Here is a 21,269-nt window from a genome sequence, read left to right as displayed (position 1 = left end):
CGTCTTCTAACTGTGTCAAGTGCTCAGTGCTGACAGAACAAGCTTTAAATATTTGCAAAAATTAATTATTCTTGTGCATGTAAGTATTGATTATAATATACTGTTTCGTCAAATTACAAATAACTCTTATTTGTCGCCCTAATTCTCAAATACTTTGCATTATTCATAGAGAGTTATGATATTTCACTTTAGTCTCGACGAGATGAATTGTGGACCAGTGGACAAAAGACTATGAACAGTATATCCTCCATCGGTTTCTGGCTGTTTGCACATATAGCTTTCAGGCCCTTATAGAAGAGTGTGGTTTCCAGGATTCATTTCATGCAAGACTATCAAGCATTACAACGTACAAATTAAATAAAAGACTTCACAACTTCAGCCCACTGCCCAGCACACTCACAATCTAGGTACACCAGGTGGCAAACCCTGAGCTGCCTACATAGCACTGGCTTTCATGTGATTGACTTTTTATGTGCAGCAGGAACAACTGAGGTACCTAGAAAGGAATCCTTAAGCTCAGTCATAGCCATGGTTTGCTTAGACTATGATTCCATTTTACATGAACTTCAGCAATGAAACAAAATGTATTTTAAAACGTTTATTTATAAATAGCAATTAACAAAACTAACAATCTATTAATGATCCAGCTCAGTCCCATGATGCACAAGGACAACAAAATAAATTACAATTCACAAAATTCACTTAGTAAACAGCATGGTTTCACGGCTCGAAATCAATTTCTCTGCTATAAAACACGATCATCCACTACTAATCGGGGTCGCGTGGATGTGGAGTGGAGGGCATGTGATCAGCAACCCGCTCTCCGAGCCGTTTTGCTGACTTTCCAGAGCTTGAGTTCGCTACTTCTTATTCAAGTAGCTCCGCAACTGGCATCACGTCACAGCTCTCGCACCAAGGAAAATGAGTTTGCAGTGAAGTGAAACGAACGCGGATCTTCTACATATCAGCATTCTATACTGGCCACTCATTTACGGAGGTGGACATACCAAAAAATTTGCATAAATTATTAATAACTACTGTAAATGAGATAACGAGCGACGAGAAAGTGATCAAAGCAATTGCTTTTATGATGAACGTATACACAACATGTAATTCTTGAAACTAGGGAACAAGGAGACACAAGAAACAAGGATAATTTAGGTTTGTTACTACGCAGGACAGTATTCTGTGTCAGATGGTGAGGCAATTGTTAGTAGTACCATGTTTTCACATCATTTACAATGAATCAATTGTTCGTCAAGATTAATCCTCTGAAATCCTGTTGTTCTCAGTTGTACTTACCTTCCCTGTTTCCACGTGTGAGAGCCTCACGAAATTTTACTGTTCACAAAACGAATTTTATTAAAATTTTCTCATGTTTTTTGCCATCATAATCACGTTCTCCGCTCTTTCCACATATGTACAGTACATATTTCTTTTTTTTTTCTTTAATGATAATTTGTTGCACAATTTTGTGTGTACTACACAAAAAAGATGAGGACAAAGGAAAATTTGATAATGAATATCTTAAAGACGTTGGTGCAAACGGTGTGAGAGGAGACACTGCCTTAAGTTGACACCTCTTAAGATATAATGTCTTTGATATTCATTGCAGTAACGTGAACATTAGTGTCTGAGAGTTGACGTAATTCGTCTGGATGCATCCAGTCGAACGATATTCGTGGTGGTCAGCCACAATGATTTGGTCTGATGCAGGTCGTGTGCTTGATGTTAAGGTCGAATGGTGTCCAGTATCCAGGTGAGGAAGGAGGAGACACGGGTGTAGACAGCGGGATAGCCCACCATGCCGCAGTTTCGGGGGCCAAATGAGACGAGGCCAACGAGGACACCCCTAGGTGGCTGGCCTTCGAAAGCCATGAGCGGGCCGCCGCTGTCGCCGGAGCAGGAGTCCTTGCCTTCCTTACCACCGGCGCATACCTGCGACGGCACGATGCGTCGATTCCAGCGCGAGTACCGCTGCTGGCAGGTGTGCTCGTCCACCACCGGCACCCCGACGTACAGCTTCACTGGGCTGATGTCACCTGCAAAACACCAACACGCGCGTATTAACCAAAACATGGGTATATAATAAATTTCATTGAGACAGAACATTTCTTTCGACTGATCAGCACAGATATAGAAACTCAGCTTGACCTTCTCTTGCACAACATCGTTGAATCATGGATGAAGGGCTACAGGCAAATTCCGTATTCCTATGTTTCTGGGAAGTATTTGGCACAGTGCTCCGCTGCAGTCTACTAACTAGTGTTCTCAGCAGCGCTCGCAAATTTTAGGAGCGGCACCTAGCTGTAGTCTAGGTCCATGCATTCTGGTGGGCTTCCAAAATCGTCAGGCTGAGATGCCAGAACCACTCATACGAAACTGGATTGATATAGTTTTAACTGTGTCATTGAAATGAGTGATTTCACGTAATATGCATATTTTAGAAATGTTATATACATCTAAAAGTTGCTGTGGAAGAGCGAATATACAGGGACCAATAAGACACCGCCAGACTTCGAAGGGTGTAGAGAGCATCTTGAGAAATACTTTGACAATAAGTACCCATGCCCAGTACGCTAATGTTGCTACAGAAATTAGAAATTACTGGTCCAATCAGGCCACCAATTCTGCAGGTAATGCGTGTTCTGCTGCGATGGACGCAAGTGAATCGTCCACAGTGCGATTACTTAGATCTGCCACTAGTGAAATCGTTAGACAACGTCGAATGCATCCACGCCTATCACAGCGTTATAGATATAAATACCCATGTTTGCTGCCGAAAGCGTGACCTAGAAGTAATCGTCAGTCCCTATGATTTGCATGCTGTATTTTGTTATTCCACACATGGGTTTGAGTTCTCAGTTTGTTTCTCAAGATACCATCAACAACCCCGCCTAGTTTGTCAGTGTCGATTTCTCATAACCAAAAATAATTTCTTAATATTTCAAACAGGAAAAAATAAGAATAGAACATTGAAAGGAAGCATTTAAAAAGATATAAGGACTGCTTACAACAAGAGTAAAATACTTTATTTGGAATCTTGTTAGAGGTGACACAGAAAAGATGACATTACGGAAGTAAGACGAGAAATGACTTGAAAGCTCTGAAATCTGGCTGTGGGGAAGAATGGAGAAAAGTAAATGGGTAGAGACGTAAAGGAACTATTAAGGGTTCGAAAGAAAAAGGCAACAAGAAGTAAATCTCCAAAAATCTCGAAATAAACGTAGAAAGTTATCATTGACAGTAAAATAGAAGATAAAAAAGACACAGAAAAATGTATTTCATACAGATGGATCTGAATGAAGAGATATCTTACCAAGAACTGCATAAAACTGAAAGGACTTGGATTTCGTGCGAGACTAAGAACTACTGATATAAGTCTTATGATTTTAGTGAGGCCATATTAAAATGTCAGAAACTGGTTAAATGTTGATTTGTTTCGATTTCTGGACTAGTCACACGTTCTTGAGTCCATATGGATGTGTGAAGAACACCTCTTCTGCATAAAACGTACAGTGGGGACATTTAGCAAAAACCTCAGTTTGCAAAGTAATTAGAATAATCCCTGTATTACTTATGGTTTCCTCAGAAAGAACTTTGGACAGGAAAGGTAATTTCTCCAGTGCAAACTATGCTTCAGAGTGGAAATTCTACAGTATTAAATAAAGTGCACCTGTACAATCAAACCAAATTGTTGTTTTTTTACATTGATTGTGCATGAAACTGACATGGTAGGTTTTACCACCCCCTTAGATCAGGCCTTGCCAAGATTCACACTCTGTGAGTTACGTCGACTCTGCTCAGCACCCCAGTTTCCCCCACCACTATGCTATTTTGAGTAGCTGTATGATTAAGATCTCTATATGCCAACGGCTGCATGCATGGGAAACTTAAGAAGACGTTTTTGCATCACATTGAATATTACACCATACTCCTACAAACAAGATTTTATCATGGGTGTTTATTTTTCATTTAATTTCCTTTTTTTTTTTTTTTTTTTGCCAAAGCAGCAAATTTTGTTACTCTAGTACAGAAGTACAATAGATAGTGCTACTACGGTGAGTAATACCACAAGAAACTTCAGATTCAGGTGTTGAACATTAAGTTGGAATGTTTATACATTTTACACATTTCTGTTTTAGAATATGTAATATATCTAGTCCTATGGTTCGTAATACAGTGAAATATTCGGAATCTGGAAAATTCTAACGTTAGTGGGATTCTCAATTTCATGACAGAAGGAAAAAAAAAACATTCAGACACATGTGTTGAAACAGTTACTAAATTAACTATACAGGCTTCTCTGTGCAGCCGAGAATATTGCTCTTGGAGTAACATTCTTGTAAATTCCTAGATTGGATAAACAGGACAGTAAGCTGGTTACGTCTATGAGCTCAATTTGGAAGTAATGAGATATATTAGCAGCCAAATGCGAGAATGGTCTGACAGATAATCGAAATCCGTCGTTATTCGAGCAATGTCTTGGAATCTCTTTGGTGTGACACCACATGTGCTGGACTGCTGCTCAAGTTGCTCGCCAATACTTTATAAGGCTTTAGATTTCATATACCTATTTTAAAGATTATTGGTGTTAATATTTGCTTTAAAAGTAACTTATTAGTGGACTTTCATTCATTTCAATTTTTCTTTTTGTGTTATTGGTTCGAGTGGTCTGTTATTCAGGTGCGAGTGTTTATGTCGTCCATCGAAGTCTCGGCAGTATCTATACATTTCGTGGCGTGTGGTTGCAGCTGGAGCGGCTCTTAAGCTAAGAACTGACAAAATTACTTGTGTGCTGTTATTCGGTTATTAAATTTAGTTGTTTTCAACGGTGTGTAGTGTTGTTTCTGGTGAAATAACGGTTTAATAAACTTTCTGAAACTTTTGCCCACTGTTTTTTTATATAGGTGTTTGTGCGTTGAAGTCGTTTATTAAATTTAGTACGCCAGTTTTCTGCAGGCGGTTTTTTGTTTTTAGTGAAATATTTCAGGAAAACTATCGTTCACTCTTTTCAATTTTGTTGAGTGTTCCAGTGGTCGCTTGAATTTTTGGTTTTACATAAGAAATTTTGTGGTATTGGTATTAGTTATGGCTTAGTAGTATTAATAAAAGTATTTGCTTCCTTAGTAGAGTGCGACATTCTAGATAACTATTGCTAGTTCTTTAAATAGTTCTACTGTTGAAATTGAACTTAGGTAACGTAAACATTTAGTTTTTTCATTAACTGTTAACATTTTAGAGGAGTGAGAAGTGTAGGTTTTGCCATAGCTTTGTCAGTAGTGGGTTGCAGTGTCAGATTTGTTCAAGGTATTTTCATTGAGGGCAATCCACTGGGGAAGCCAGGGGGCATTCTAACCCACTGGCTTCCCCTCTCCTGGAAATGCAGAATTTGTCGCAGGAATAAACTGATAGAGTAGCAGGAGGGTAAGATCTGTGCCCTTACAGTGCAGTTACAAAACGCAAAGGAGGAACTAGATAGGTTGAGGAGTGCAAAGGGCGCTGGGGAATGGGAACAGGCTGTTGGTAAGAAGGCAGCTAGGAGTAGGGGTATACAGACAGTTGCGCTTTGTGTATAACCAACAGATTTGACCAACAGACAGAATTTAGTGGAGAGGAGCCCCTTGTAGCTGTAGGTGCAGGAAATATGCAGCAGTCCTCAGCAGATAGGTAGCCTAAGTCAGTTGCAAATTCTAACAGAAGGAAGAAGATTCTGCTGCTAGGTAGTTCACATGGCAGAGGTGAGGGCCAATAGTTTCAGGAAGTTTTGACGAGTGAGTACCAGGTCACCAGCATTCAGAAGCCTAGTGCAGGGTGGGCTCAGGTGACAGCATAGGGAAGTTATGCAGGAATTTTACGAAAGAGGATCAGGTGGTGATTGTGGGTGGAGCTGCAAATATTCTCGATAGGGACAGGGAGTATGATGTAGGTGGCGACCTGGTAAAGATAGTTACTCAAATTAGTGGCACTAAGGCTCACTTCGTGCAACTGTTTCAGCGTCATGAACGGCCTCCTCTTAATGCTGCTGTTAGGTGTGTTAGCATGGGGCTGGAGAAGGCGCTGATGGAGAAAGGCATGACTCACATTGCAGTGGTGCCAGTAGAATCCATCAACAGATTGGGTTTCACTAGGCATGACCTGCAGCTCGATAGGTAAGAACGGGGAGGCTGGAAGTACTTATATGTGACAGTGTAGTGGACAGTGAGGGATCACTCATGGGAAAATTCCTGTAGTAGTTGGTGTTAGAGCTGCACCTTTTTATATTGAAGTCAGCTGATAGATATCCCTGCTTAAAAGGAGTCCTTCTAACAAAGGAATCACCTTCGAAGGAGGTCAATATCCAAGTAGTGAAGAAATTACCGTATTTCATCAAAATATAAGAGGTATTAGAGATAAAGTTAGCGAACTGCTTATAGATGTTGACTCTGACTGTGTTGGTGTATTGGAGCACTACATAAACAATTTGACAATTCAGAGACTTCCATTACCAGGATAAAGTTTAGCTGGTTGTTTTTCAAGGAGTTCTTTGCTGAGTCGGGAGTGGCTGTGTATGTAAAAACCAGTATTCCATTTGAGTCCTAGGTGTATCATTGTACTGCACTGAACATATATTTGAATGTTGTGCAGGGACAGTAGAATTTAATGAAACTTAACTTCTAATTTCTGTTATTTACAATTCTCCTGATTCTGACTTCAGAATGTAGTGACTTCAATATTAATTTTGTATTTGATCGAGTATGAAAAAGGATGTTGAAAGATCTCCTAATTTCATAAGATCTGATGCAGACTGCGATTTTTTCTAACCAGGGTACAAGGAAACAGCAGCACAGCCATAGACAATATCATTATTCATTCTTCCTTACTACATGGGCATGCTATAAGTGAAAGGGTAATTGGCCTTTCAGAGCATGAGGCATGAATTTTAACACTGAAAGGTAACATAAATGTTGTATACAATTAATGTTGTATATAATTACAAGTTATGTAGAAAAGCTAAGCCAACGACAACAGAGAGATTTTTAAGCCTCATTAAGGAACAAGAGTGGCAGGATGTTTATAGTGCCAATAATATAGATGACATATATATTGCTTTCCTTAATACATTTCTCATGCTCTTTGAAAGTTGCTTTCCATTAAAACATTCTGAACAGGGTACTAGTATTAAAAGGCAGCCTGAGTGCCTACCTAGGGGGATAAGGACATCATGTAGAACAAAGTGGGAATTATATCAAAATGTTAGGAGTAGTCACAATCGAGCTGCAGTAGCTCATTACAAACAGTACTGTAAAGTGCTTAAAAATGTTATTACGAAGACAAAGAGTATGTGGTAGACAAATAGAGTAGCTAATTCACAGGTTAAAATTAAAACCATATGGTCAGTCGTGAAGGACGTGTCACGTCAGCAGCACAAGGTCGACAACATAAGTCAGTTAGTATAAAAATATTTCTCTTACTGAGAAGTCAGATATATGTACTGTACTCAACAATCACTTTCTGCTGGTGAATTATCTAAAAAGTTAGATTCTACAGGAAGTCCTGTAACTCCCTCTGAAAATGCCTTTCCGAGACTTATGTCTGAAATACTCCTCTGTGATACTGACAAGGGGGACATTGAGTCAGTGAATAAATGAGTGAAGACTACGGATCCTCAGGGATATGGTGGAGTGCTTGGCTGAATATTGAAATACTGTGCTGGACATGTTAGTCCTGTACATTTAATTTGCACTTTGTAATTTTCCCTTTAAGAAAGGTCAGTTTTCTGAACGATTAAAGTACTCAGTAGTAAAGCCACTTTATAAAAGGGGATAACGTAAACAATTTTAGATCTATTTCTATGCCATCAGTGTTTGCCAAAATTATTGAAAAAGCTGTGTATGTAAGGATAATTGATCATTTTATTTCATATAATCTGCTGTCAAATCTACAGATCGGTTTTAGAAGTTAACAACTGAAAATGCTATATTCTCTTTTCTCTGTGAGGTACTGGATTGACTAAACAAAAAGTTTGGAACGCTATGCAACTTTTTTAATTTAACTACGGCCTTTGATTGTGTTGAACACAAAATATTGCTCCAGAAGTTGGACCATTATGGAATACGAGAAGTAGCTCCAAATTGGTTGACATCTTACTTTAACAACAGGCAGCAAAACGTCATTATTCACAGTGTTGAGAGTGTCTGAGTGGGCACAGTTAAATGGGGGATTCCGATGGATAAGTGCTGGGGCCACTCCTATTCTTTGTTTATGTAAATGATACGCCCTCTGGTACTACATGTGATTCTAAAGTATTTGTGTTTGCTGATGACACTAGCTTGCTAGTAAAGGTTGGTAGTAAAGGATGTTGTGTGCAACGTTGGCACTGCAGTGCAGTTCATGACATAAGTTCATCTCTTGTAGAAAACAAACTAATGCTAAATCACAGTAAGACTCAGTTTTTACTGTTCCTAACACACAGTTCAACAAAACCCAACGTTTTAATTTCACGGAATGGACATATGCTTAGTGAAATATAATAGTTCAAATTTCTAGGCGTTCAGATAGACAGTAATCTGTCGTGGAAAACCCACGTTCAGGATTTTGTTCAAAGACTTAATGCTGCCACTTTTACCAATCGAACGTTATCTGAAGTAAGTGACAGCTCGACGCGAAAAGTGGTCTACTTAGCTTATTTTCATTCTCTTATGACATGTGGTATTATATCTGGAGTAATTCTTCCCATTCTGAAATATTTTTGGCTCAGATACCGGCGGTTTAGGCAACAAGTGGTGTAAGTTCGCGAACCTCTTGCCGACCCCTGTCGATTAGTGTTGGTATTCTAATATTGGCCTCTCAATATGTATTCATTCTTTACTGTCGTTTCTTGTTAATAATATCATCGTATTTCCAAGACTTAGCAGCTTTGACCGAGTTCACACCAGACAGAAATCGATCTGCATTTTGATCACACTTCGTTGACTCTTGTGCAGAAAGCTGTGCAGTATACTACTGCATCCATCTTCAATAGCTACCACAGCAAGTTAAAAATCTTAGCAGTAATCCACGCACTTTAAATCGAAACTGAGGAGTATCCTTATGGGTCATTCATTCTATTCTGTCGAGGAGTTCCTTGAAAAATTAAGGTGATTCCTGTGTTATATTATGATTGCGTTTATATAAACTTAATGATTGTCTTTTTTGGGTTCATTAACTTTTTATTTGATCTGTTATTACTTTTATGTTGTAATTTCATGTACTTACATGTTGCATGAGCGTCGTCATTTGCTCCTCAATTAAGTTATACTGAACTAGACGTGTGAAATAAAAATAAAGAACTCATGTTGAAGTATTCCCGTTCCTCAAACGTAATCAGTCATGTCTGGTCCACAAACGACTAGCTTGAGCCACGGGAAATGTTCCATGTCATGAACTTGAAGCTTATTTTTCCATATATTCGTAGCATCAATCTTGTTCGCCATATCTGTTACCAAATGATTCTCCCCTTGCATTAAGACACTTAATGAATTCAAATACCTCAAGATGTCCTCCATAAAAGATTATGTCACCACTATACTTATCATTAACTCACTTTTTTCGCTAATGTCCGCCTTCATTCAGCATCCACTGTCGTTCTTCAGAATGCAAGTGCATTGTACAGTCTTTCTGCCGGTTCAAATGGCTCTGAGCACTATGGGACTTAACATCTGAGGTCATCAGTCCATTTGAACTTAGAACTACTTAAACCTAACTAACCTAAGGACATCACAGACATCCATGCCCGAGGCAGGATTCGATCCTGCGACCGTAGCGGTCGCGCGGTTCCAGACTGAAGCGCCTAGAACCGCTCGGCCACACTGGTCTGCTTTCTGCCCGGTGTTATAATGAAGTGTCAGTGAGTGTTTTTCCAGCTCATAATAGTGTGATGCCTTATTAAGCACCTCGCTTGGCCTATGGATAATAAAATTGCTGTGGCTTCTTCACTTTTTCTTTTTTTTGGCAGGGACATTGACGCCATAGTATTCCTAATGCAGAACTAAATCAAGTTTAACACAAACAATAACGTCAGCGAACAGCCTGATGCCTGATAAGGCGACTAAATCGCTCTAGAGTTGTCGAGCTGCAGTCTCGATTTTCCTCTTCCTCCTCATCCTTCAACTCACTCGCTGGGTAGGACCCAGGCTGGAGCGCTCGCGCTCGCAAATTGCTGTTTGGACAGGCCTGCCTTAGGTATTTCACTCATAGTACCCGCCTTAGAAGAAGAGACCCCAGGTGATAATGTGTACATGTAATCACTGCTTCACACCATGAATTCACCAATTAGATGAAAAAAGCGGCTCTATGGGACCAGATTTAGTATAGTTTTCATCTGATGCGTACACTGACATTAAATGTTATGTTGTGTTGCACAGAAGAACTGAACTTTCTCGCCATCGCTTATTCCCTAAACATAAGTATGACAGGAGACCAAATGCCAGAAACTAAGTTTAGAGAAATACAAAAAGTCGTTATCCACGAATACGCTATTCAGATGAAGTATAGACGTTACCATGTATGCTTCCATATCTTGATTTGTTATGAAAACGTTTTCCACAGATTTTGTTTCACCATGCAAGTGATTTCTGGTCCAATGAAACACCTAATTTAACCACATCATCTGTCGAACTTTATAAAACAAAACTGATGCATTAATGAAACCCGACATAAATGTATTACATTGGTAAATGTGCAGCAATTTGTAGAGGACGTATGTGAATCAGCAGTGTAGTTAGAATTGCTACCTGGCACATAGAGGGTTAATTCCTTGTACTGCCAGGACTAGAACAGTGGGCACTCAGCCTCCTAAGGACCACATGAAGAGTACCGAAACATCATCAAATATAACGAATAGTATACGTACAGAAGTTGAACGATCAAAAACTCTCACTCCAAGTAGGATCTTTCATGTCATGAAAGAAAGAAGAAATCTAACAGCAGCTGGAAGAATGGTCTTCTCTAATTTCTACATTTCCTTGTTTTGGATCGGGAGGAGGAGGAACAGATTAGTTTTTAACGTCCAGTAGACAATGAGGTCATTAGAGACGGAGCACAAGCTTGAATCAGGGAAGGATGGAGAAGGGAAGCGGCTATGCCCTTTCGAAGGAACCATCCCGACATTCGCCTTAAGCGATTCAGGGAAATCACTGGAAACCTAACTCAGGGTGGCTGGACGTGGGTTTTAACCGTCGTCCTCCAGAATGCATGTCCAGAGTGCTAACCTGCTCGGTTTTTCGTTCAAAACACATCTGTGATCCTCACCCTCAGAAAATGTCCAGCAAGATAAGTATTTTAAAGGCGGATTTTACACCATATAAATACTTGAATAGGTGAAATATTGCTTGTGAGAAGTGGCATCCTATCAGTAAACAGCTAGTGTGTACGCATGTACTACTTTCAACGAATTTATGGGACTTTTGAACAAATTACACCTTCCAGAACATAATATTTGTTGGTAATATATATGGTACAGTTACTTGACGACAACGACCATAGATTGATTGTCCCTAATTCACAACCCAAACACAGTGTTGTTTAACACATAAGGAACCTCCTCAAGCTGCTAGCGCACTTGGATTTCTCAAACCAGGACAGTATCAATAAAAACCGGAAGCATTAAAAACGCTGGAGTTAAAAATCTCATCACGAGTTTAGAAGATTGAGCTGGTCTGAAAAAAAAACTTCTTTTAGTCGTATCTTGAAAACGATAACTTAGCGATGTTACACCTTTATTCTTAATGGTGTACACCTTTATTCTTAATGGTGTTTCCAATGGGAAGAAGAGAGATAGTAAAAGTTCTGCATGGTTGAGAATCGTTTTAAGGCTTGGTGCATTTGTTGTCTTTCTTTAAATCGACAACACACAGTACAAGCCCTTTCCTTATTCAGTCAACGAATGATGTTTGAGACTAATGATTATCTTCGATACCCTCAAATAAGAACATTATTCCTTAGTGAAGTTGTTGATACGTGGAGAGGCTTACCATATTCTGTTGTACCCCATCCAGCAACAACAAGATTCTTCCCGACGAACGTCGCCTGCCTCATCTCAGTACTAACTGGCAGACAGATTGGTCTGATGAAAGCTGGAATTTACAGAAATGGGACTCTTTTATAAACTCTAATACAACAAAATTTACAATAATTGATTTTCACATATTCCAGATATTCGTATTCTTAATGTATATTTCTAAATTTTATCTACATTAATCATTTTATTCGTTTTCCACGGATCCTTAGCCGCTTCAGAATTCACGGAGGTGTATTCCGTCTTTACAACAAAATAAATGGTAGTTTGTTTTTTTGGCATACTTGTTTTACTTCTTGTATTTGTAAATCAACTTCGGTGGTCAGTTCTGATGTTGTTAATCTACGTGTATCGTCCTGGAGATGTATTTAGTCGAGCTGCATATTTCAGATGGCCGGTTTTCCCGACCAAATTTATTTCATTACTTCACTTCCACCTTTCCCGGTGACTGAATCTGCGTGAAAACACAGAAATTCAACACACAGAGGGAAATGTAAGTGAAATGGCGAATTTAGTCGAGAAATGCCGAAAATAGGCCGTCTGTTGCATACAGACTGACAAAATACATTTCCAGATCGACACACCTGGATTAGCAACATCAAAATAGCCACTATAGATGCTTGGGAAACAAAAGAAGGGAAATGTGTGTGGAAAAAATGAACTGCCTTTCATTTAGTTGCAAACACGAAATATATGTTCATGAATTTATGCATACCACTTATTAAAAAGGTAAATGTCAGGACAAACATTAACAACTTAAACAAAATTTAACGACAGTGCTGACTGAGGGACAAGATAAGGAATACCTTATTGCTGTAAACAGTAACTGTCTGTTTTCACACATTACAAAATCAAAAAGATGGAATACGTCAGATGGAAATGAAATCTACTGAAGCCTGTCAGGTTATAGGAGTCCATATCCGAGTTCCAGAAACAAAATTAAAACCACAGGAAGCCTTGCACACAGGACAACAGCGTAAAGTCGCTCACAGTGAACAAGTTGTGGAACGTACTTCATGAAAAATTACTTACGTTTGAATTCGCCCGTTCTTATTTGTAATGTTTCGAATGAATATGAAAACTCTTTTCAATCCTTCACCAGCATTGGTTGATTTGAATTAACAGTAAAGAGACAAAAAACAATGTTATGGCAGTATGGCATCTCAGTTTATCAGTTTGGTGGAAACACAAACTTAAACGCTGCAGAAAGTTATTTGTTCCACTGATTTAATTGACGATTGACTTGCATTAGTTCTCAGTCCTTATCGACTTGGAAAAAATAAAAAATATTATTGATATGAAGGACACCATCTTCGATTGTAGAGAGTTTCGTATGTAACATGTGTGCTGAACTTTGAAGCCAGCCAACTATGTTGTCAGTGACTGATCACCAAGAGTCCGATCGAACAATAAAAATAGACGTTCTGGTTCTTACTGCAAACAATATCTAGCCCGAGACTTACGTATATGGTCCCAATCGATAGAGCGGCCCCAAGTTAATTTGGTGCGATATTCACCTCAGGGTATACCTGTTTTTGCAGCAACTACTGGTAATTCATGAGGGGCTGCCTTTATTGTGGATACTGTACCAGTCTGATACGAAACATATTCTCTAATTGACCTGGGCAGTGTTTTGAGAAAGAGCAGCCGGCAGCACGACACTCACAGTTATCGGGCGCGTCGCGGTCGAGCCTTAGCAGCGCGATGTCGTTGTCGACGTTGCTGGTGGCCTGTGGCCTGAAGTCTGGGTGCGGGATGACCTCCTCGACGCCGTAGTCCTCGGCCGGCGGCGCGCAGATCTCGCCGTAACAGTCCACGTCCGTACGCTGGTCCCACTCGCCCAGCCGCACGCCCACTCTGCAACGCAGAAAGAAAATAAAAAGGAAAACAAAGTGCCAGTCACTGCCACTATTAAAACGAAATATCAGATATACACTGAATTGACGAAAGTCACGGGATAGCGATATGCAGATACACAGATGGCGGTGGTATTGCATACACAAGGTATAAAAGGGAAGTCCAGTGGCAGAGCTGTGTTTTGCACTCAGGTGATACATGTGAAAAGGTTTTGGACGTTACTATACCTGCACAACGTGAATTAACAGACTATGAACGTGGAGTGGTAGTTGAAGTTAGAAACATGGGACATTTCATTTCGGAAATCGTTAGGGAATTCAATGTTCCGAGGTCCACGGTGTCAATAGTGTGTCGAAATACAAAATTTCGGGCATTACCTCTCACCAGGGACAACGTGGTGGCTGACGGCCTTCACTTAACGACCGAGGGCAGCGGCGTTTGCATAGACTTGTCAGTGCTAACAGAGAAGCAACACTGCGTTAAATAACTACAGAAGTTAATGTGGAATGTATGAGGAACGTACCCGTTAGGACAGAGACGAGAAACTTGGCAGCAAACCGACGTGAGTGCCTTTGCTAACAACACGGCATCACTTGCAGCGCCTCTCCTGGCTTGTAGCTATATCGGTTCAACCCCAGATGACTGGAAAACCATGATCTGGTCAGATGGTTCACGATTTCAGTGCGTAAGAGCTAAGTGCAGGGTTCGAATGTGGCCCAGTCCTCAAGAAGCCATGTGCCTAAGTTCTCAACAAAACACTACGCAAGCCGGTGTTAGATCTATGAAAAATCAGATCTATGAAAAATTATACAAGACTGTGCTTAACCTGACACACAATATTTTTTAGCGCAACGCAATCTGACTTTCAAAAATCCCTACAAAAGAATGGCCCTGACTAACATTAACCTATACATTTCACAAATCACTTATCTCACAAAAATCTTCTTTACTCGAACTACTGCAATACAGCGAGCGCCACTACTGCCAGCTAAATAAAAGATTCAAACTACGGAAGGCACTAACTACTGACAGGCGTAGTTAGCAAATGAAAGATTTTAAAAGAGAACAAACAATGTATTTACCTTAATAGTGTTGAAAAATCATAATATACATAGCAGTTCATGACATCCAGTTTTACAAATTTCAAAACTCCGCCATCTCTCTCCCCACATCCACCACTGTTGGCGGCTCACCTCCAACTGTGCAACGCTACGCGCTGTTCACATCCAGCTGCCGCTGCCCAACACTACAATGGCAGACAACAATGCAAACCAGCCACAGACTGCACACAGCACAGCCAGTGATTTTCATACAGAGCGCTACGTAACGTTGCCAATAAGAAAACATAAAAAGCCTACTTACATAGCCCCCACGCTCCCCACAAAAAATTTTACAAATTGTTTTGGGCAGTGGCCAATAATGATTTGATAAAATTTTTCATAATTACAATAACAGAGATATCAAATGCACACACTTATTGATACAATGTTGGTCAAATGCTACAATTTTCTCAGAGTCCATAAAGACAGTCCTGCTCATTCATCACAGTATAACTGCAGTGTTTTTCTCAAAGTCTGAGCAGTAAAAGAAAATGCACACGGAAGTAGTGGATTTCCATGCAGTCTTGAAGAAGTAGTGTTGTCCTTCCAACGGAAAGACAGTGCTGACTCTTGACATGCAGACAGGTATTGGTCCACAACAGAGCAAACCCACCACAGAGTCAGTCGACGTTTTGAAGAATATTGGTAAGTAGGTCATCACAGAGCAGACCCACTGTAGTCCTGGTAGAGATTACGGTATTGGTGGGCCATCAAAGATGCAGACCCAGTGTAGTCCTTGTAGAAATAATGGTAATGGTGGGCCATCAAAGATGCAGACCCACTGTAGTCCTTGTAGAGACGGCTAGCAGCCATCTGTTGCAACTGTGCAGGTGCACAATCACCATCGAAGAGTCTTGCAGAGAATATAGCAAGTCCATAACCACCACTTGTGCACTCACAAAGTTTTTGAAATTGTCCTTAGAACCAGCAATGCTGTTATCCAGTCCCTTGCTGAATTATTAACACACGTGCAATCACTAGCAGTCCCTACTTCTCACATATTGTCCATATACTATGACCAACAGAAACGTGTGCAGTGAAATGGAACTTACAAGTTAATAATATGATGAACTGGTGTCAATTACAATTTTATAACATGAGAATACAATAACAAAGGTACAAAATACATCATTAAAGAACATAACAATACAGATAACATTTGTAGTAAAACAGGCTTTACAAAAGAATAGAAATAGACATATACATCAGTGTTACAGGAATTATGACATAAGTAAATATATAAAAGATCAGAATAACTTTTGAAACATCAACATCACACATGAGCATTAAAACAAAACAGAACAAATAATGTTTAAACATCTTTACAAAGAAAATAACATAGTATTTGAAAAATTCTACAACATAAATCTTATTAGCTAAACACATAAAGACAGGAAAAAGACAAATACACAAGGATACATAAACACATAGCGGAATAATACGGAAGGAAAGACAGGGTTCGTTTTCAGGGTAACATGTGGTACTGCAGTATTTTGCGAACAAAACCTTTTTTGTTCTTAGAGATCTCCCTTCGTTCTTCATTATTTCCAAAAAGTCCTATCTATACCTGCTTTATGTACTTTTCTCGTATAGCCTCTCAGTGCATTTCTTCAAATTCATCGCAACTCATTCTCTTATAGGCTACCCCCTCTTAAGCTAACTTAAATCTACTGAGCTCAGATGCTAAACTAAGGGACGAGGCAATGCAGCAGCACAAAACAATTAACACAAACAGCAATGACCAAAAAAATCGAAAATTGCAAAGCAAGCTACAGTAAATCTAAATTACCAAGCAATGCAACATTACAACTAATATGAGCCAATGTGCAGCAACAAGAAAAATAAATCAGTAGTAAAACTGGCTTAGCAGAGTAACACAAAGTCAAATTCAGTAACACTATGCCTGGCAAACAGCAGCAGCAAATGAAATATCTTATACCTAAACATGACAAAGTTCAAGCAGAAAAAATATTACATTAAAGACAACAATGCAGATAAAGGAAATGTATATTCACATCTTAATGTCTATGTAATTAAAGTGGTGCACCACAACTAATTCTACGAGAAATATTACCAAGTAGTGGAAAAGAAAATTATGTATGCAAGTCCTGTGAATCTAAGACATGCCTGATCGATCCATTTTTCTTCTCAACAACATATAATGGATTGTTGTATGAGCTTACTGCAGGCTCAATAATGCCCTCATCAAGCATAGATTGTATTTCTGTTCTAACACGGTCCCTATAATGTGCTGGAATTACGTATGGTCTAACACAAAATTTAGTATGCTCACGAACACGAAATTGGTATTGAAATTCCTTGATTGTTCCTGTTTTGTGAGTAAAAACTGTGGAATGTGCTTGTAAAATCTCAAAAAGGTCTTGCTTATTACTGTCATTACAATTCTCAATTGTTTGAATTTTATTCTGAATTAACTCATTAGTATCAAATGCGCCGTCGATATCATCCCTGTCAGTACTTGTAGAGTGATTGTTAGTGTCAAGTTCCGTCGAAAATTCCGGACTGTTGTTTAGCAGGAGGTAAAGCCGATTAATTTCTTCGTCATGGTTTGAGAGCCAATCTTCAAATTTCAAAGCTACTGACTTACCTTCTTTTTCTAAACTTATTTCAGCATCGTGAAAGCTTAAGATTGCTTTGTATTGATTCAAAAAGTCTACTCCCAGTATAATTTCCGTCGACAATAATGGAACAATAAGAAAGTTCATAGAGAAGCTGTGGCTTTGGCAAAAGAATTCTAAATTGGTTTGTTGGCGTACATCTACACTTTTTCCAAAGATTGCACCTTGTAATTTAATCTTACGTAACGGAAGTGTGGGGCAATCGTTCGATATGTTGCATTTTCTAAAATCTGTTTCACTAATTACTGAAATGGGACTGCCAGAGTCAAGTACTGCCGTAAATTTTACGTCATTTACAGTAATGTGAATCACAGGATATGCAATGTTGTTATTTTTTACGTCGTGTTCCTGGAGTAAGATGTCCCTAATGTCTTCCATTTTTACGTAATTACTAGCTACGGCAGCTGCGTCGTCAGTTTCGTAAGTACGTTTTGTGGCTGCCAGCTGTATGAGTCATTGCCTATTGTGTCTTTGTTGGCGGGCGTCGTTATTGGGATTTGGAGACCTAACTTCTACAAATTCACCTTGTCGAGAGGGCTCTGCTCTGTTTGAATCCCGCCAGTTCTGATGCAATTCAGGTCTGTCGTTACGATCATATCGTCTGTCGTCATGTCGGTAGATTCCATAGTTTCTTTCTTGTCGGTCACGTGGTGGAGAATTTCTCCCTGAATTGTAACTGCGCGCTGGACCGTTGCATCTGAAGTTTTTCTGTCTCCCTTGATAATAATTATTTTGGCTCCCATATTGCCTGTTTCTCTGATTGTCTCTGTGATAGTCATTACCGCGGAGAGGTGATCTTTCCCTGTAATTATTACTACTCTGCCAACGGTTGTCATACGGGTGGTGTCTGTTTCGGTCACGATTTACGTTGGAAGAATAGCCTTGTCGTATATTATTTCTGTCATCGCGGAATTGTGACAGATGTGATCTGTAATTGTTGTGCTCCTGTTTTCGCGTTCCCCGATTGTCAGTGTCAATTTCCAGTTCTTGTAACAGTCCCTGAAAAGCTTCAATGTCGTCTTTGCAACGTCCTGCCAAAATAATATGTCGTAAATGTTCAGGTAATTTGATTAAGCAAATGCGGATGAGTTCTGAGGGGCTGTATGGGTTTGACAGGTACTGATTCTTGTGCAACATGTCTTCAAAATATTTCACAAGACTGGAAAATTCAGATTGTTCGAACTGTTTCATCATTATGATGCTATGTTTTACTCGGTCTTGTGTAGTTTGAGACCAATATGCTGAGAGGAAGGCACGGTAAAATTCTTCTTCACTGTTACAATCGTGAATGACCGATCGCATTCTTACAGCTGGTTCATTCTCTAAATAGCCACACATAAATTCTAATCTGTGCTCTAATGACCAGTTGGGAGGAAAACAATGAGAGAACTGATGGAGCCACGCTTGTGGATGAATGTCGTTGCCGGAATTCTTAAATGTTTTGAATTTACGTGCAGTAATGAACAGCTTATAGTCAAAATCATCATGTCGGTGAGTCGCATATCGGTCATTGTTACGTCGTTTCGGCGGTTCCATTTCAAAATTCGGTGCACCTTGCCAATTTATTTCATAATTTCCGAAATGCGCTGTGTTATTATTTTGTGGCTGTTCCGTATTTCTATGTCCATCTTCCCGTATTGGGGCGCGAGTGTCCTCTGAAATACGTAATTCTTGTATTACCTGTGTCAGCTGATCTTGTACTTCCCGGATTTCTCTTTGGTGTTGCGTATTAATTTGATTCTGATTTTGTTTGAATTTCCTAATTTGTTCGCACTCTTCTGTGTCATTAAAGACTACCGGTTTTGTGTCATTCAGATTATCATCTACCTTCGCAGATAAATTATTTAGCTGATCCGAAAGTTCAACTACTTTCTCTGATAATGAACTAATTTCCTCCATGTGTCTTTCTGAACCAATTTTCAGAGTATCTACTGTGTTCTTTAAGTTTTCCTGAGTTTTTGCAAGTTGCGTAACCGAATCGGTAGATGCAACTGAGTCAATTTTAGCTTGCAAGGTCTCATGATTTTCATTAACAATAGTTTGCAGTTCTTTTATGGCTACTTCGTGATTCTGTAATGCATTTTCATGCCGCGAAAAAATAGGTTGAAAATACTCACAAATTTGTGTTTTTACGTCATTACAGACTTTTTGACATTTCGATTCAATGTTATGTAACTCAGTAGTTAAATCTTCACGTGTTTGTTCAAGCTTATGTTCCACTGAGTCTAACTTTTGAAGCCTTTGTTCCATTGCGTCTAACTGTTGCTGTGTTTTCCTCTGGTGTTGTTCCATTGTGTCTAACTTTTGAAGATTTTATTCCATCGTGTCTAACTTTTGAAGATTTTGTTCCATTGTGTCTAACTGTTGCTGTGTTTGCCTCTGGTGTTGTTCCATTGTGTCTAACTTTTGAAGATTTTCTTCCATCGTGTCTAACTTTTGAAGATTTTGTTCCATTGTGTCTAACTGTTGCTGTGTTTGTCTCTGATTTTGTTTCATTTGCTGCAGTAATTGCAGTAATAATGTATTAGTGTCTGGAATCTGTTCCTCTCTGCATTTCGGCAGTGCATTTGCACCGGCAGCATTCACATTTTGACAAGCAGAAAATGTGTTTTGACTTATTTGAGAAAACGGTGAGGCCCCAAAACCTGAATCTACAGTATTTGCAAGACTGTGTCCTGTCATTTCGGATTCCTGAGGCGAGCTGTTGCCGACCGATCGATCGATAATGCTTCCCTGTTCACTAATTGTTTCACTGTCTAGGCCATTATTTGCCGCCCGCTCCATTTCCCTATGCACAATTATCAAATTACTACTTTGAATGTCTGTTAATACATTAAACAGTGGTGCTGGTAAGCTACGCTCGTCGTCACTATTATTTCTCAGTTTACTTTGGAGCCTAGTGTTACGTTTTTCACACGCCATTATTGTCACAGTATTTCACACGATAACACAGAAAAGCACAATTTGAAGAGCAAAAATAAGAAAACACATTAACATAGCACTGAAAATAATATCTAGTTAATTGCAAGCGCAGCTGCGAAATACTTGGTGCAAATCTACATGCATGCCACAACTGCTTTACTGTACAACAATGAAAGAATGCAACTACAAAGGAGATTCTCTTTACAATTACGCGCTAGCAATAAACAAAAGCTACACTAATTACACAAACTACAAGAAAAAATCGGAAGATTCCAGTGAGGTATCCTTGGCTAAGGGTCGACATATGAAACGTCCCCTTAGAAAAATTGTACAAGACTGTGCTTAACCTGACACACAATATTTTTTAGCGCAACGCAATCTGACTTTCAAAAATCCCTACAAAAGAATGGCCCTGACTAACATTAATCTATACATTTCACAAATCCCTTACCTCACAAAAGTCTTCTTTACTCGAACTACTGCAATACAGCGAGCGCCACTACTGCCAGCTAAATAAAAGATTCAAACTACGGAAGGCACTAACTACTGATAGGCATAGTTAGCAAATGAAAGATTTTAAAAGAGAACAAACAATGTATTTACCTTAATAGTGTTGAAAAATCATAATATACATAGCAGTTCATGACATCCAGTTTTACAAATTTCAAAACTCCGCCATCTCTCTCTCCACATCCACCACTGCTGGCGGCTCAC

At 39.4% G+C, this 21,269-nt stretch overlaps 1 protein-coding gene across 1 annotated transcript in view; it reads right to left on the bottom strand.

Annotated features, from left to right (window-relative positions):
• Positions 1-585: 585 nt before the first annotated feature.
• The window catches only part of LOC126262980 (serine protease easter-like), a 384,563-nt gene continuing 363,879 nt past the window's right edge, over positions 586-21,269 (bottom strand). Inside the window, exon 8 of the mRNA XM_049959933.1 lies at positions 586-1,987. Within this exon, the coding sequence (XP_049815890.1) occupies positions 1,732-1,987 (256 nt within the window). The 3' untranslated portion in view covers positions 586-1,731. The remainder of the gene's footprint in view (positions 1,988-21,269) is intronic.

The sequence above is a fragment of the Schistocerca nitens genome, chromosome 1 (genome assembly GCF_023898315.1).
Source record: "Schistocerca nitens isolate TAMUIC-IGC-003100 chromosome 1, iqSchNite1.1, whole genome shotgun sequence".
NCBI lineage: Eukaryota > Metazoa > Arthropoda > Insecta > Orthoptera > Acrididae > Schistocerca > Schistocerca nitens.
This window is presented reverse-complemented; position numbering and strand designations above follow the sequence as displayed.